Source organism: Sus scrofa, chromosome 2 (assembly GCF_000003025.6).
Source record: "Sus scrofa isolate TJ Tabasco breed Duroc chromosome 2, Sscrofa11.1, whole genome shotgun sequence".
NCBI lineage: Eukaryota > Metazoa > Chordata > Mammalia > Artiodactyla > Suidae > Sus > Sus scrofa.
Window position 1 is genome coordinate 116649790 of NC_010444.4, and position 14651 is coordinate 116664440.

General features: G+C 44.8%; 1 protein-coding gene across 3 annotated transcripts in view; it reads left to right on the forward strand.

Moving 5' to 3' along the window:
- The window catches only part of MCC (mutated in colorectal cancers), a 462268-nt gene that overhangs the window by 363437 nt on the left and 84180 nt on the right, over positions 1–14651 (forward strand). For all 3 annotated transcript variants that reach the window (XM_021084624.1, XM_021084625.1, XM_021084626.1), the window contains 2 exons: positions 4726–4889; positions 7151–7357. In XM_021084624.1, the coding sequence (XP_020940283.1) occupies positions 4726–4889; positions 7151–7357 (371 nt within the window). The remainder of the gene's footprint in view (positions 1–4725; positions 4890–7150; positions 7358–14651) is intronic.

Below are 14651 nucleotides of genomic sequence, written 5' to 3' on the forward strand. Positions count from 1 at the left end.
AGCTCAGCCCAGGACTGCCCAACCTCCTATTTTCACAGAAATAGCTATAAATTCTAGTGATTTTTAAATGTTGACAATTAATTTTAAGAGTTTTTTAAAAAGAAAAGGCTATGCCAGAATGCCAGATATCAAACCCTGACATCCAAAAAAAACACATGTGTGACTGCAGGGGGCTCACTTGCATCCTCTGGGTGAAGGGAGAAGTGCATTTCATTTATCCCTCTGGGTCCTGTTTCGTCTCTACAGCAAAGTAGACAACTGGAAGGCAGGGTGCCAAGATGGTGTGAGCTCAGCCCTTCCCAGAATAGCCTTTCCGTTGGTTTGCAGCTTAATTTTAATTGAAAGTCAGTATCGGAGGATAGGACAGGAAATCTGCAAGTGTGTGAAACTGTAGCTGAAAAGACTTGCAGTCACATCACCTTACACCACATATGAAGTCCCAAGTACCTGCCAGCCTATGCCGAAGCCACAAGGCGGGATCTGAGCTACATCTGCAGCCTATACCACAGCTCACAGCAACGTTGGATCCTTTAACCCCCAATGATTGAGGCCAGGGATCGAACCTGCATCATCATGGGTGCTAGTCAGATTTGTTTCCGTTGCGCCACAACGGGAACTCCCCTGCCACACTGTTTTCCAAAGCAGTTGCACCATTTTGCTGTTCACACCAACAGTGCCCAAGGATCCCAATTTTTCCACTTCCTCCCCATCACCTCTTATTTTCTGTTGCTGGTGGCCATCCTGACGGGCCTGAAGTGGTGTTTCATTGTGGTTTTGATTTGTAAATGAGGCACCTTTTCTTTGCTCTGGAACACTTGATCTTCTGCTTCTGGTCTTTTACAAGGACCCCACCTGTCTCAGAGCTTCTGTGTTGAAGCTCCAGTCCCTGGCAGGGCCCAGACTCTGCAGGGCACTGTAGGCTAAGGGAAGGAATTGAGGATTTATTCTAAGTCTATATTCAGAAGAACATGCTACAGACGGAAAGATAAGGCCACCCTGTATCCAATAGCACTGATGCTGGGGTGAGTGGTGGTGAGTGGTTGGGGCCATGTGACAGCGCTGACAGGGGACCCAGAATGTCTGCTCCTGCTGGCCTGGCCACCTTGTCCTCCTATGAGGCCCTAAACCAGGAACACTGACAAAGGACAGCCACGTGTCACCTGATCACTGGTGGGACTTGTGTAAAACCAGCGCAGAGCTCTGTGGGTAACAGGCAAGAGTATGGGGAGCTCATCATCCCGCCTGTGTGATACACACTTGGCTTCCTAAGACCAAAGAAGATGTTTATAGCCCTTGCTGGTATGAACAGAAGAGGCTCCTGAGCTGTTTGCTGTCTCTGTGTTCATTTAAATGCCTTGCTCAGTCTTCTGATGCTCTGTCCTGTACATGCATCGTGTTTTCTCGGGTTACTTTCCCCAGGGTGGTGGCGGACAGCTGGGAGAGAGGTCTGTGGCTTGTGCCCCGTACCTCTGTGAGCCTCTCAGAGTTGAGGGTCTCGTGTTCATCCCTGTACCCTGCTTCTAGCCTGAGGCCAGGGCTCAGCAGCTGATTAAAGAATGAAAAAGGAATACTGATACGATCCCTCCACTTTGCTCATGTTTCCTGTAGCCCAGCATCTTCAGGACACAGCCTGGCAGCATCTCTAAAGTCCTACTGTGAAGGCCCATCAGCAGTCATGTGTGGGGTGTTGACTGCATCGGGCAGGGCTGGGCTAGGGATACCCTTGTGAATGGCTGAACAGAGGCACCTTCCTTCCTCATCCCACACAGGAGCACTAGTTATGCAAATAATTCAGGACCGTGTGTTAACTCCAGCTCAGGTACCAGCAAACCCTGCACCTCAAGGTAAATGATCACTTGGAGAAACTTCTCCAGTTGTTACCCTGGAATCACGTATGCCCTGGAGAGAGTTCCACCAGCCCGTGTGGTCACTAAGGAAGGCTGCTCCTGGCTCTGGGCCTCCTTGTCTTGCTTTGATGGTGGGCACCTGCCCTCCATCCCCAGAGAGGAGGTGCCAGTGGAGATTATCTCCCAGTTGTTGTCATGAGGACAGAAAGCATAAGGTGGACCTAAAACATGCTGCCGTTGACAGTCTCTGTTTCTAGTCTTGTGGGCTCTTAAACATATAGTGATGTAGTGTTTATATTTGTTCATTTAAAAAATAACTTTGATTGCCTCGCCTGTGTTGGGGATGAAATGAGGAGGAGAATCAAAATCCCTTCTTCCATGATGTTTACACTTCAGTACAGGAGAGATGACAGAGGCACAAGTCAGATCAGATAGTGATAATTGCCATAGAGAAGATAAGATCTAGGTCAGGGACTAATTAAGCAGGGGGAAGAGATGGAACCTCCTGCTTTAGGTAGAGAAGAAGTTGGTGAGGAGGTGGCATTTGAGCTGAGAGCTGAACGTTAGAGGAGATTTGGGTGGAAGTCAGTCTTGGCAGAAGCAACAAAAGAGGAGAAGAAAGCTCTGGGGCAGACGGGAGGGTGGCATCTTCCAAGGCTGGAAAGAAGACAGGAGCGTGAACACAGCAGAGTGATGCGGGGAAGGTGACCGATGAGGCAAGGCCAAGACCGATCAGTGGTTCCCACCCCAATGACACTACTGTTGGAACTATCTGAGGAACTTAAAAAAAAAAAACAACTTTTCCAGTGTCAGAGCTCCACCCCTCGAGATTGTGATCTAACTGGCCTGGGTGGGACCTGGACACTAGTGTTTTATAAAAGCTCCCCAGGGAGTTCCATGGTACAGCCTGGGTTGAGAACATCAACAGTGTTGATCATGCAGAGTCTTACAGACTCTGGTAAGGAGTTAAGACTGTAGTGCGAAGCCATGTGGTGGTTTGGGCCAGGGGAGTCACATGATCTGACTTATGTCCTGGAGAGACTCACTTTGGCTACATTGTGGGGACTGGCGGTAGGAGGTTGTTCACCTGGTTCAGTTGAGAAGTGATGGTGGCTTTGGACCAAGGCTGGTGTCAGTGGAGATGGTAAGAAGAGGTCAGTTTGGGGATATGTTTTGGAGGTTGCAGTCCCCAGGATGGATTTGATTTAGGGGGTGAAGCAAAAGGAAATCACGGCTACCTGAGAGTTGACCAGAGTAGCCAGGTGGATGGTGGTGCTATTCACAGAGATGCGAGAGACGGGGAAAAGCAGTTCGGAGAGGAGGGGGAATAACTGTGCTCATTGGTTGGAATAAACGCTTCAGACTTACCTTCGATCTAGATTTAGGTAACTCGTAGATATAGCCAGTCAACTAAAGGTGACCATAATAGTCTAAGAAATCCTCTTACTAGAATGCAAGACTTGCCTTGTGTCTTCCACAGGAAAGGACCAAAGATGAGGGACTATTTTAGTGCGTGGAACCTGCGATGAAGAGGGAAGTGTGAAGACAATAAGCTTCTTTCATGCAGGAGTCAGGCTGGATGTGAGGGAAAGTTGTACTTGGACAAATTGCTGTACTTAATGCCTGTCTTGCTACAAGAACTGAGTGGCCTTGGAATTACCGCTGTGGCACAGCGGAAATGAATCCAGCTAGTATCCATGAGGTTGCAGGTTCAATCCCTGGCCTCCATCAGTGGGTCAGGGATCCAGCATTGCCATGAGCTAGCAGCTCAGAACTGTGGTTGTGGCAGCTGTAACTCCAAATTCGACCTCTAGCCTGGGAACCTCCACATGCCGAGGTTATAGCCCTAAAAAGGCAAACAAACAAAAAAAAGAATTGAGTGGCATAGTTATACATAGAATCCAAAATAGGTAAAGATATATGTATTTGATACATATTTTTTCCCCAACAAAATTATTTTTTAAGATATGTCTAGCTCACATTAAGATTATAATTAGGTGTTCAGGTTGTGGCCCAGTGAGTTGAAGATACAGCGTTCCAAAGCTGTGGCATAGGTCACAGTGGTGGCTCGGGTTCAGTCCCTGGCCTGGGAACTGCCATATGCCACCAGTGTGGCCATAAAAGAAAAAAAATTATAATTAATTTACCTTCCCTGACCAGGCCCTGGGGCTCCAGCAATTAAAAATAACCCAGATTTTTAAGTCAGAATCAAATTATTAGACTTGCTGCAAACTCATGGATGCTAGTTGGATTCATTTCCATTGCACCACAATATGCAATTTGTTAGAACAGTTTGTTTGTCCTCTGGTGGAAAAAGTGGTATCAGTTGCAATGGCAGAGCATGTTGATTGGCTATATCAGGGGAAAAGTCCTGACTACAAGCTCACTGAGGGCAAGAATTGCCTCTTAAACAGTTTCTACTTTTTAAAACACCTACTGTCTCTGCTCACTCTGGGTTTTTTTGTTTGTTTTATTTGTTTAGTAAAGTTACGGGGTCATTTTAGCGTAAGCACTTCATGAAATCAGTCCTACCTTGAATGGCTGCATAGAAAGGTTGACCAGAAGTCGCCTGAAGTCCCAAGAGCTCCTTCTAGGACACGTCTTTGTTCTTACTAAGGGTGTGGCTGCCTTTGAGTGAAGGCCAAGAGAATTCAGTGTGGCATGGCTATCCAGAAAATGGCCACAGTCTGAAACTCCTTAATAAAAGCCTTTGCAGTGCTCCAGGCCTCTGAAGCAGTGCCAGCAGCCTGGGAGTTTAGACTTGAACGTACCAAGCTCCGTTGCCGTCCATTTCATCTGAATGGGTTCCTTGCGGTAAGCACAACAGAGAGCCTGCCCACCTGCCTGCTTAACTCACTGTGTCCACATCCCCTCACAGATAACTGCAGTGACCTGAACTCGGAACTGCAGAGGGTGCTGACGGGGCTGGAGAACGTTGTCTGCTGCAGGAAGAAGAGCAGCTGCAGCCTCTCCGTGGCGGAGGTGGACAGGCACATCGAGCAGCTCACCACGGCCAGTGAGCACTGTGACTTGGCTATTAAGGTAGGACCCACCTCCACGCCCATCTGGCTCTTTGGGAGCCTCTGAGGGAAATGATGAGATGCCTCTTTTCTGCCAGGTGATTTTTTTCAAATATCTGTTAGGGAGTGAGTGTTTCTAAGAAAGCCATAGTATAGATTGGGCCACCAGGGAGAAGCAGGAGCCCTGTACATTTTTGTTAGGTCGAGTCACGTTAGGAAAAGTCATTAGATCAATAGTTAAGGTCGCTGGCTTTGCTGCGAAAATGACAGTTTCCTTGGAAACTATTCAACTACCAATATTGAACCACATCATCTTAGTGTCATGCATCATATAGCACTCTGGGGCTGTAAGATTAATTTGGAAATTTTATTAAAGCTTTCTAGCCTTTAGAATATTATTTCCGGAGTTATCAGTTCATGGCACTAACAAGCAGGACGTTCAGAGCCTGAATGAGTCATCTCTCCTGAGCAGCGGCCTGGGCCTCAGTCCCGCCTATCGCATGCATTCTTCATCTTACTGCTTAGGGAAGACCAGGTGAGAAGAATTTGCTGAATCTGCACAAGCTCATCATGAACAATGGGAACGTCACATTCCATCGATAAGGGGCCTCTGATATCTTTATATTACTTTACTAAAGCTTAGTGACCCAGGCATAGTAATTGAACCTGATAAATCTGGGAGAAGCCAATGGAAAGGGAAAGTGGGATACAATTTTTGAAAAATGTTCGAGGACTCTGTGCCCAAGTTTCCATCACCAGCAATCCTGGATTTCACAAAAGAGCTGTGGTATCTCAAAGTAAACCATGATTCATGTTTACAGTACATCGGGTTTTCCATCTTTATCCATCACGATTATAAATATATAGTTGATGTGCTTTGGGGGAACAGCCACTAGTGTTTCTTTCTCTGGTCTCTCCAGGGCCTGTATTTGATGGTAATAGCATCATGGTGCTACCCCAGCCTTAGCATTGCGAGGGAAGGAGGAAGCCAAGGGTTTCTGCAGAGTGGGCCCCTGAAGCAGGACTGAGTAGAATGTGAGTCCCCCATTTGAGAGGAAGGACAAAGCATTGCATGTGGAAAGTGGCAGCAAGATTTGGGTACTAATCTTCGAACCAGTGTTAGCATCCAAGAGCGACACACCGTTTCGTCACTCATTTTTGAGACCTGTTTCACATCTCATTTCTTCACTGCCCTTCTACCCCTACGTGGTAATTCCAACCTCCTCTTTCTTTCTTTTTTCTTTTTTTTTTTTTCTTTCTTTTTTTTTAGGGCTGCACGTGTGGCATATAGAAGCTCCAAGGCTGCAGGTTGAATCATAGCTGCAGCTGCCAGCCACAGCCACAGCAATGCCGATCCTTAACCCATTGAGCTGGGCCAGGGATGGAACCCACAGCCTCACGAATATTAGTCAGGTCCATTACCACTGAGCCACAATGGGAACTCCCCACCTCCTCTTTCCAAATCACTTGGCTGGTGCTTCATTTTCCAAAGGACGGTAATTGTGAATGAATAGTTTCTGAAAGCAAACAGAATGAGTTCTTCCTTCTTTTCAAATTTTATGCATGTTTCTTCTCCATTAATATTGGTGTTTTAAATGAATTTTTAAACACCTCTTCTAATACTATTCAGATTCTGTTCTTTTAAAACTCATAGCTGTCTTACTAAATCCCTTCTTAGAAACCTTCACAATGAGCTGCCTCTTTTCTGTGTCACTGAGGTTTATTTCTGTCTTTCATATCTTGGGACTGAACCCCATTCACACCTTCTGATGCTGCTGTGATGCTAAAAGCTGGAAATGCTGATGTGACCTGTCCTGTTGCTGAGTTGGAACATGGGAAACCTGTAATTTAGGAAACTTTCAAGTTAGATTTTGTACACAGTTTGCGACCTTGCGTTTGCTTCATCAAGATCACTCACTGGCTTGCTGTCTGGTTATATGTAGTCACCGACTCCGGAGCGTAGGCGAGGGAGATAAACATCCGTATGGACGTGGCAGGTGGCACTACAGACTGACTTAGATACCAGGAAGGGATTATGTTTTTCTTACTGGGGGACTGCTGGGTAACACAGACTGTGACCCAAGCAAGTGAAAGAGCCTCATCGGAAAATGAGGAGAGGACAATTCCCGTGTATCACCAATGTGGATTACCTTGTGCCCTGCGGTGGCTCTGGAACTCACCACCACCTGTGGATGCTTGACCCTCTCTAGCCTGTGTTCCTTCCCCCTCGCCGTTCTCCCAGGGAGCTCCCTTAGCTTTTGCCTTTGTGCCTGTGTTTTCCAGACAGTGGAGGAGATCGAGGGGGTCCTTGGCCGGGACCTGTACCCCAACCTGGCTGAAGAGCGCTCTCGATGGGAGAAGGAGCTGGCTGGGCTGAGGGAAGAGAATGAGAGCCTGACTGCCATGCTGTGCAGCAAAGAGGAGGAGCTGAACAGGACCAAGGCCACCATGAACGCCATCCGCGAGGAGCGCGACCGGCTGCGGAGGAGGGTGAGTGCCCTGGGGGGCGGGGCCTAGAGAGACGCTGGCAGGTAGGGCCAAGGGCAGCCCCAAGAATTGGGTGACGTTTCTAGTCTGGTGAATCGCCATGCCTTTCTGGCTACGCTGTCTGTCTTAAAAGCAGTTGGAAAGTGCCGAGGCATGCGGGTAAATTTCTAAAAACACTCTTCTCTGCAATCTCAAATCGAAGCGGATGGTAAAAAGTATGTTGGTGCTGTCACTCTCAACCATCTAGGTGCACGTCTTCCCCAACTTCTATTAAAATGTTCTTCTTTTAAGGTAGGCTAATAATATTTTATAATTTGCAGAAATATATAGAATTATCCCCTTTGTAGTTTCTTATATAAAATTTCCTTTGAGTATGTGATACCTGCTCTCACGTAAGCACATGGAATCTAATGTAAAATGGCATCTCCTCTAGTGCAGAGTAATAATTGTGTGTGTGTGTGAGAGAGAGAGAGAGAGAGAGAGAGAGAGAGATTGATGATCGATTGATTGATTCCCAGCCTACCTAATGGCTCCGTGGCCTGAACAGGCTTGAGAACCCCTTTGTTTAGGAAATACATCCATGACCAAAGGAGCTGATGCTTCAGCATAGAAATATTTGGCAGAATTGTTACAGCATTTACCTTCCCAAAGATGGAGTTTCTTTCTCGGGAACCCACAAGTACTGCTTTGTTTGGCTGTGAATCTGATCTGTGATTGGACTGGGGGTGAAACAATGAAGTCTTCAATCTGCAGCAATTCCCTTTGAACTTCACTTTGAATTACCAGATCTACTTTACTCTCTTTCTCCACCTTGGCAATATTAAGAGCTCACTTTCTAGTTGTGCTCTGACTGGTAACTTTACCCAGATAGAGGAGGAAAAAAATAATCTCACCAGCACCCTTGAACTTGCTTTTCAGTGACATCAGCATGTGTACATCATTTTACTTTGAATCTATTCACAGTCTTTATAGTTGTCATATGTATGAATATGGAAGAAATGACTTTTGGGAGGGGGGCACACCCAGAGCATGTGGAGGTTCCCATGCTAGGGGTCTAATCGGAGCTGTTGCTGCCAGCCTACGCCACAGCAACACCAGATCCGAGCCGCATCTGTGACCTACACCACAGCTCACAGCAACACTGGTTCCTTAATCCACTGATTGAGGCTAGGGATCGAACCTGCTACCTCATGGTTCCTAGTCAGATTCGTTTCCGCTGCACCACAATGGGAACTCCAGAAATGACTGTTTTTGAATGTTGGCTTTTTTCCTCATTTGTGCCTCATGCCAGTGTTCCTAAGTCTCGCATCAGAAGGTCATTTTGTCTGAACTCATGTGCATAAGCTTATTTTTAGAACCCAGCTGTATCAGATGCTGTTCTCCAGCCTTGTAGCAGCAGGTGTAAATCATGCCAGTCAGCAGAGGCTTTATCTGGACGAGCCGAGGACATTTACTTAGTGCCAGGGACCTCCCCACCTGTCGTTTCCTGAGGTCCCTCACTCTCAGATCATCACGACTAATGCCCTAATGAGGTGCCCTTGCTCTTAGTCGGCACATTCTGATGGTGCGTGTTGTTGAAAGAAATGTCAGTCTTAGGCCTAATTACATGTTGTGGTTTAGAATACATTTCCTCCTCTAACTTGAGTTCCCAAAGAGCAAGACAGCCCTTGATTGTGACTAGCAGAGAAGGAAAAGCCAATTCCCCTTCTTTGGTATTTTCTCTAACTCTGGAAGTTAGGTGTTTTGTGTTTTTTGGGGGGGAGGGGGTTTGTTTTTGCCTTTTAGGAGGTTCCCAGACTAGGGGTCAAATTGAAGCTTCAGCCACTGGCCTACGCCACAGCCACATGGAATCCGAGCCACATCTGTGGCCTATACCACAGCTCACGGCAACGCCGGATCCTCAACCCACTGAGCGAGGCCAGGGATTGAACCCGCAACCTCATGGTTCCTAGTCAGATTCATTTCTGCTGCACCACAGTGGGAACTCCCTGGAAGTTAGCATTAAGGATGGTGTTGTGTGATGGCACCGCACCATGTCCCCGAGCTCTGTGATCACCTGCAGTCCCAGCCTCATCTACCAAGTCACCCTGAATCTTTGCAAAGTCACCTCACCTCTCTGTGCCTCAGTTTACTTTGCCACCAGGTGGGAAAAATGATTGTACCCAGTGCAGGAAAACTAGGTAATCTTCATGAGTCATCTAAGCCCCTAACCAAACACCTCACAGGTAGTAAATGCTCAAAAAATATCAGTAATTGTCTGGTGTGAAATCTAGAGTTATTTTTAGTGCTCTGGAAAGAATAACACCATACCATCTTTTCTCCCCTAGGAATCCTTTGATATTTGAGAAACTCCAGAATGGACAATGAATAACTACATAACTACACACACACACACACACACACACACACACACACACACACACACACACACACACTTACGCATTGTACTCAAAATCTTTCTTCTGATGACATGTATTATCTTGTAAGTTTTGCAGTTAATATGGTTTTATGTAAATTTATGTAATTTATATTTCAGTTACCTCCAAGTAAAACTATGATAAGGAACCTGTAGCTCTTCCTCACCTGGAAATATCTTCAGGAATTTGTACACATACCCATGCATTGGATTTATTTCTCTTTATTCCACGACAGTTGCGAGTGTCAGCGTTTGCTAGATGCCTCTGAATGCCAGTTTGCTAGACTTTAAATGCCGGATGACTTCCACTTACCACCACCCAATATAATTTATTTCCCTACAGGGAAATCTGTCTTTTGTGGTTGGTTGTCTTTGGTTCTTCATGATATATATCTCTGTGGAATGGCTGAGATATCGTTTCCTTTCCATCCCTGTGGTACCACATGATAACGTGGCTGGTTTGCCTTTCCTGTCTTTATAGCAACTCTGAATGCACAGTTCATCCAAGCTGCCTGAAAAGCAACCAAGGCCACTTTTTTTTTTTTTTTTTTTTCATTGCCCTTATTCATTGTATAGAATTTGAACTGACCAGATCAATAGGATTGGTGCTTGTCCCCTGCCCGTAATTAAACAGAGTGTTCTCAGTAGGTTTTCTGAGCCTTGTTCAAGATTTAATTAAATTAGATTTTTAATGTCAGTTAACAGATTGGGCTACTTGGCAGAGCAATAACTAAGGAACAATAGGCAGACAATTTTTATTACAGGTCCCAGCTCATTATTAAATGAGATGATCATTTATTTCTACATGCTCTGTAAGAAGACCACTCATTTCCTCAAAGAAGTGGGTTTAATTTAGGCAAAGTAGAATTAATTACTCTAGAAAGGGAAGCCTTTGGCTCTTCATTTATTCATTTCGTCAACATCACTGGTCATCTCCTCTGTGCCAGGCAGAGGGGATACAGTGATGAACAGGACCGGTCCCAGGCCTAGAGGATGTTGAGGAGACACACGAATAAAGATGTTGTTGAGATGGTACATGTCAAGTGGCAGAGAAGGGTGGACACAGAGGACACCCTGGGAACTCACAGGAAGGACATGAGATGGCAGATCAAGCTTCTTTACACTATTTGCAATTTTTACCGAATTGTGTAGGTCGGCTGACATGTAGCAAAAGTCATCCATGCTTTCCCCAAATAGTTTGGTAAAGCAAATTGGATGTGACCACAAGCTCATCAGTTTGTGTCCCACTCAGTCAAAAACAGGCTGCACAAATTCCTTCTGAGATTTTATATAAACTCTTCCAAAAGTTCTACAAATCCATGGCATAAGGTGGTGGTAGATTAAATCAGGATTTCTTCCTTGTACTTGGGGCCCTACGTGGGTATCTTCACCATGCCTGGGAATGAATTCCATCATCATGTCTGGCTTCCTTCATCCCTGGAGGTCTGGCTTCTGCTTTGACATTCTGGCCTTCACCACAGTAAATTCAAGAATCTAGAAGGCACACTGTTTTGGACCATATAAAAGTCTTCTAATCTGAAGTTTCTCCCTATCAACTTACCCACTTTCCCTCAAACTAGCTTTTTTTTTTTTTTTAATCTCCCTCAAACTATCTTTTAAAATGTTTCGTATTAGTCAATTGATTGGGCTGGGCGAGGGAGGGAAGTATGTCTACCAGTGATAAGAAGATATAAATATGGAGTTCCCGTCGTGGCTCAGTGGTTAACGAATCCGACTAGGAACCATGAGGTTGCAGGTTTGATCCCTGACCTTGCTCAGTGGGTTAAGAATCTGGTGTTGCCATGAGCTGTTGTGTAGGCTAGCAGCTACAGCTCTGATTAGATCCCTAGCCTGGGAACCTCCATATGCTGTGGGAGCAGCCCTAGCAAAAGGCAAAAAAAAGACCAAAAAAAAAAAAAAGAAGACACAAATATCTTTTCCAAACCAATTACTCTTGATGGTGAGATACATTGTTACATTTATGAAGAGATTTCATTGTGTTTCTAAGACCAATGTAATAAAAATGGAATCACCCGGTTCTGCTAAAATCTTTTAAAATATAAATTAAGGGCCCTAAACGCCAGGCTACCATTTGGCTCCTTAACCAGAGAAAAGGACAGGTAAACATCCAGAATGCTACAGTGCCCATCTCCTTCTCTCTCACTTCATCCTCCTTAACAGAAAGTAACCCCAGAGTCCTGGCCTTGTGGGGGCTGGGAGGGAAGTGGAACTGAGAAAGGAGGCATGAAAGGAAGGATGCAGGTAAGAGGAGAGAAATTGTCTTCACTTCACTCTCTGAGGACCCATTTATTCCATAAGCTGGTCAAAGCAGTACTCCTATAGAGTCTCCCTTTGGGCTACTTTTGAAAAAAATCTATAGTTATAGTTTTATTATAGCAAAAAATAAAAATCGGAACCAGCCAAAACGTAAGAGGTGCAGAGATAAATTCTGGAAGAGGTCCGAAAGCAAAGCTCCCAGCTGTCTTCTTCCCCTGGAGTCCTGCAAGGTGTTACCTCCTTTCCACTGTGATGTGCGCCACACTCAAGGTGCCGCCAACCAGGGAAGTTCACCCACGCTTCAGAATCTGAAGTCCTTATTGAGGTTTAAGTATCTAAGTGTGATTGATTGAATCATGGGCCACGTGGGTGAACTCAGTTCCTAGTTCCTTCTCCTTCAAGGAACATACACTCCTATGTTCAAAGAAGCACTAGTCACAAAAGCCAAGACATGGAAACAACCATGGATGACATCCTTTGGGACACTTTTAAGTTGGTGAGCCTGACAGGCATGGTGGTCTACACTGCATCTGCCCACAGTTATGCTCATGCAGGAGGGATCTGGAGGTGTGACAGGCAAGTGTGCAGCGTGCAGGTCTAGCACTCATCCTGTAACTCACCACCCATGGTGCTGTACTGAGTATCCTCTTTTTTTAGGGTTTGTTTTTTTTTTAATTGAAACACAGTTGAATTATAGTGTTGCATTAGTGTCTGCTATATAGCAAAGTGATTCAATTATGCATATATGTACATTCTTTTTAAAAAATATTTTCCCTATTATGGTTTATCATAGAACACTCAGTGTTATTCTCTGTGCTATACAGTAGGACCTCATTGCTTATTCATTCTAAATGTAATAGTTTGCATCTACTAATCCCAAATGCCCAATGCATCCCACTCCCCCCCCCCCCTTGGCAACCACAAGTCTGTTCTCCTTGTCTGTGAGTCTGTGTCTGTCTTACAAATAGGTTCATCTGTGCCATATTTTAGATTCCAGATACAAGTGATTTCATATGGTATTTGTCTTTCTCTTTCTGATTTACTTAGTATGAGAATCTCTAGTTCCATCCCTGTTGCTGCAAATGGCATTATTTTGTTCTTTTTTGTGGCTGAGTAGTATCCCGTTGTGTATATGTACCACATCTTAATCCATTCATCTGTCGATGGACATTTAGGTTGTTTCCATGTCTTGGCTTTTGTGACTAGTGCTTCTTTGAACATAGGAGTGTATGTGTCTTTTTGAATTATAGTTTTATCTGGATATACTGCGCACCCTCTTGTATGAGCCCAAGGTCCACCCCTAGAGCCATTAGTTCTAAATCTATGGGTGCCTGGTTCTGGGTGCTGCACTAGTTCTGAGAGCAAATTGAATCCACCTTCAGTATTCAGTCTTATCTCGGGGACACGTGGCAACCAGTGTTTATGCTTAAAGGGGTTGGACAGAGGAGTCCAAGTTACATGAAAGAATCTGCTTAGAAAGAGTGGTGACCTTAAAGGTTGACCGTGTGTCTTATTACCAACTTCTTTCTACTGCTTAATTCATTTGTAATGTACACTTACCGTTAGGGAGTTAAAACGTATTGGGTCACTGAGGTATCCAGAGCCGGTCTCTGAAGCAGCTATTGACTTTGTCTGAATTATCTCCTAGTACAGCCTGCATCAGTATTGCTTTGATATTTTTAACTAAAAATCGGTAACAGCGGAGATTTTTCTGGAAGTGAAACTGTTGTGACCTTAAGTAGGTTAAATAAAGATTCATATCCATTTTGCCTTATTTGGCCTTAGCTCCCATGAACTCTCCCCACTCAGCTTCCCCCTCTGTGATATTTTTCTTGACCACCATGTCTATATATTGAAAATACAGGACTGCAAAACAGTACTTAATATTTACTGTGAATTTATATGTGTATAAATGTGCATTAATTGTCAACATGTGCAGTGTTTGTATATTGAAGACACAGGACTGCTCAATAGTACTTTGTATTTACTCTGAATTTATATGTGTATAAATGTGCATGAATTTTATGTGTGCATGTAAAAATTCTTAAAATAGACCAGAACAACTTAAACCAATTTCATAATAGTTATGGGGGTGAAGAAGGTCGGAGTGAGGAGTGAGTACCTGTGGGTGTGGGTCAAATAGTACTTGAACATTCTGTAGTGTTCTAGCTTAAAGTATGTATTCTTGGAGTTCCCGTCATGGCGCAGTGGTTAACGAATCTGACTAGGAACCATGAGGTTGTGGGTTCAATCCCTGGCCTTGCTCAGTGAGTTAAGGATCCGGCGTTGCCGTGAGCTGTGGTATAGGTTGCAGACGTGGCTCGGATCCCGCGTTGCTGTGGCTCTGGAGTAGGCCAGTGGCTACAGCTGCGATTCAACCCCTAGCCTGGGAACCTCCATATGCCGCGGGAGCAGCCCAAGAAATAGCAAAAAAAAAATAAAATAAAGTATGTATTCTTGCATTTGTATGCTTTTTAATATATAGAAATATGTACACAGAAATGGGAAGCTAATATGCTAAAATATTAAGAGGCTAAGTCTAGGCAGTGAAAAGATGGGCTTTTTTTTTTTTTTTTTTTTTTTTTTTTTTTCCTTTCTGCTCTT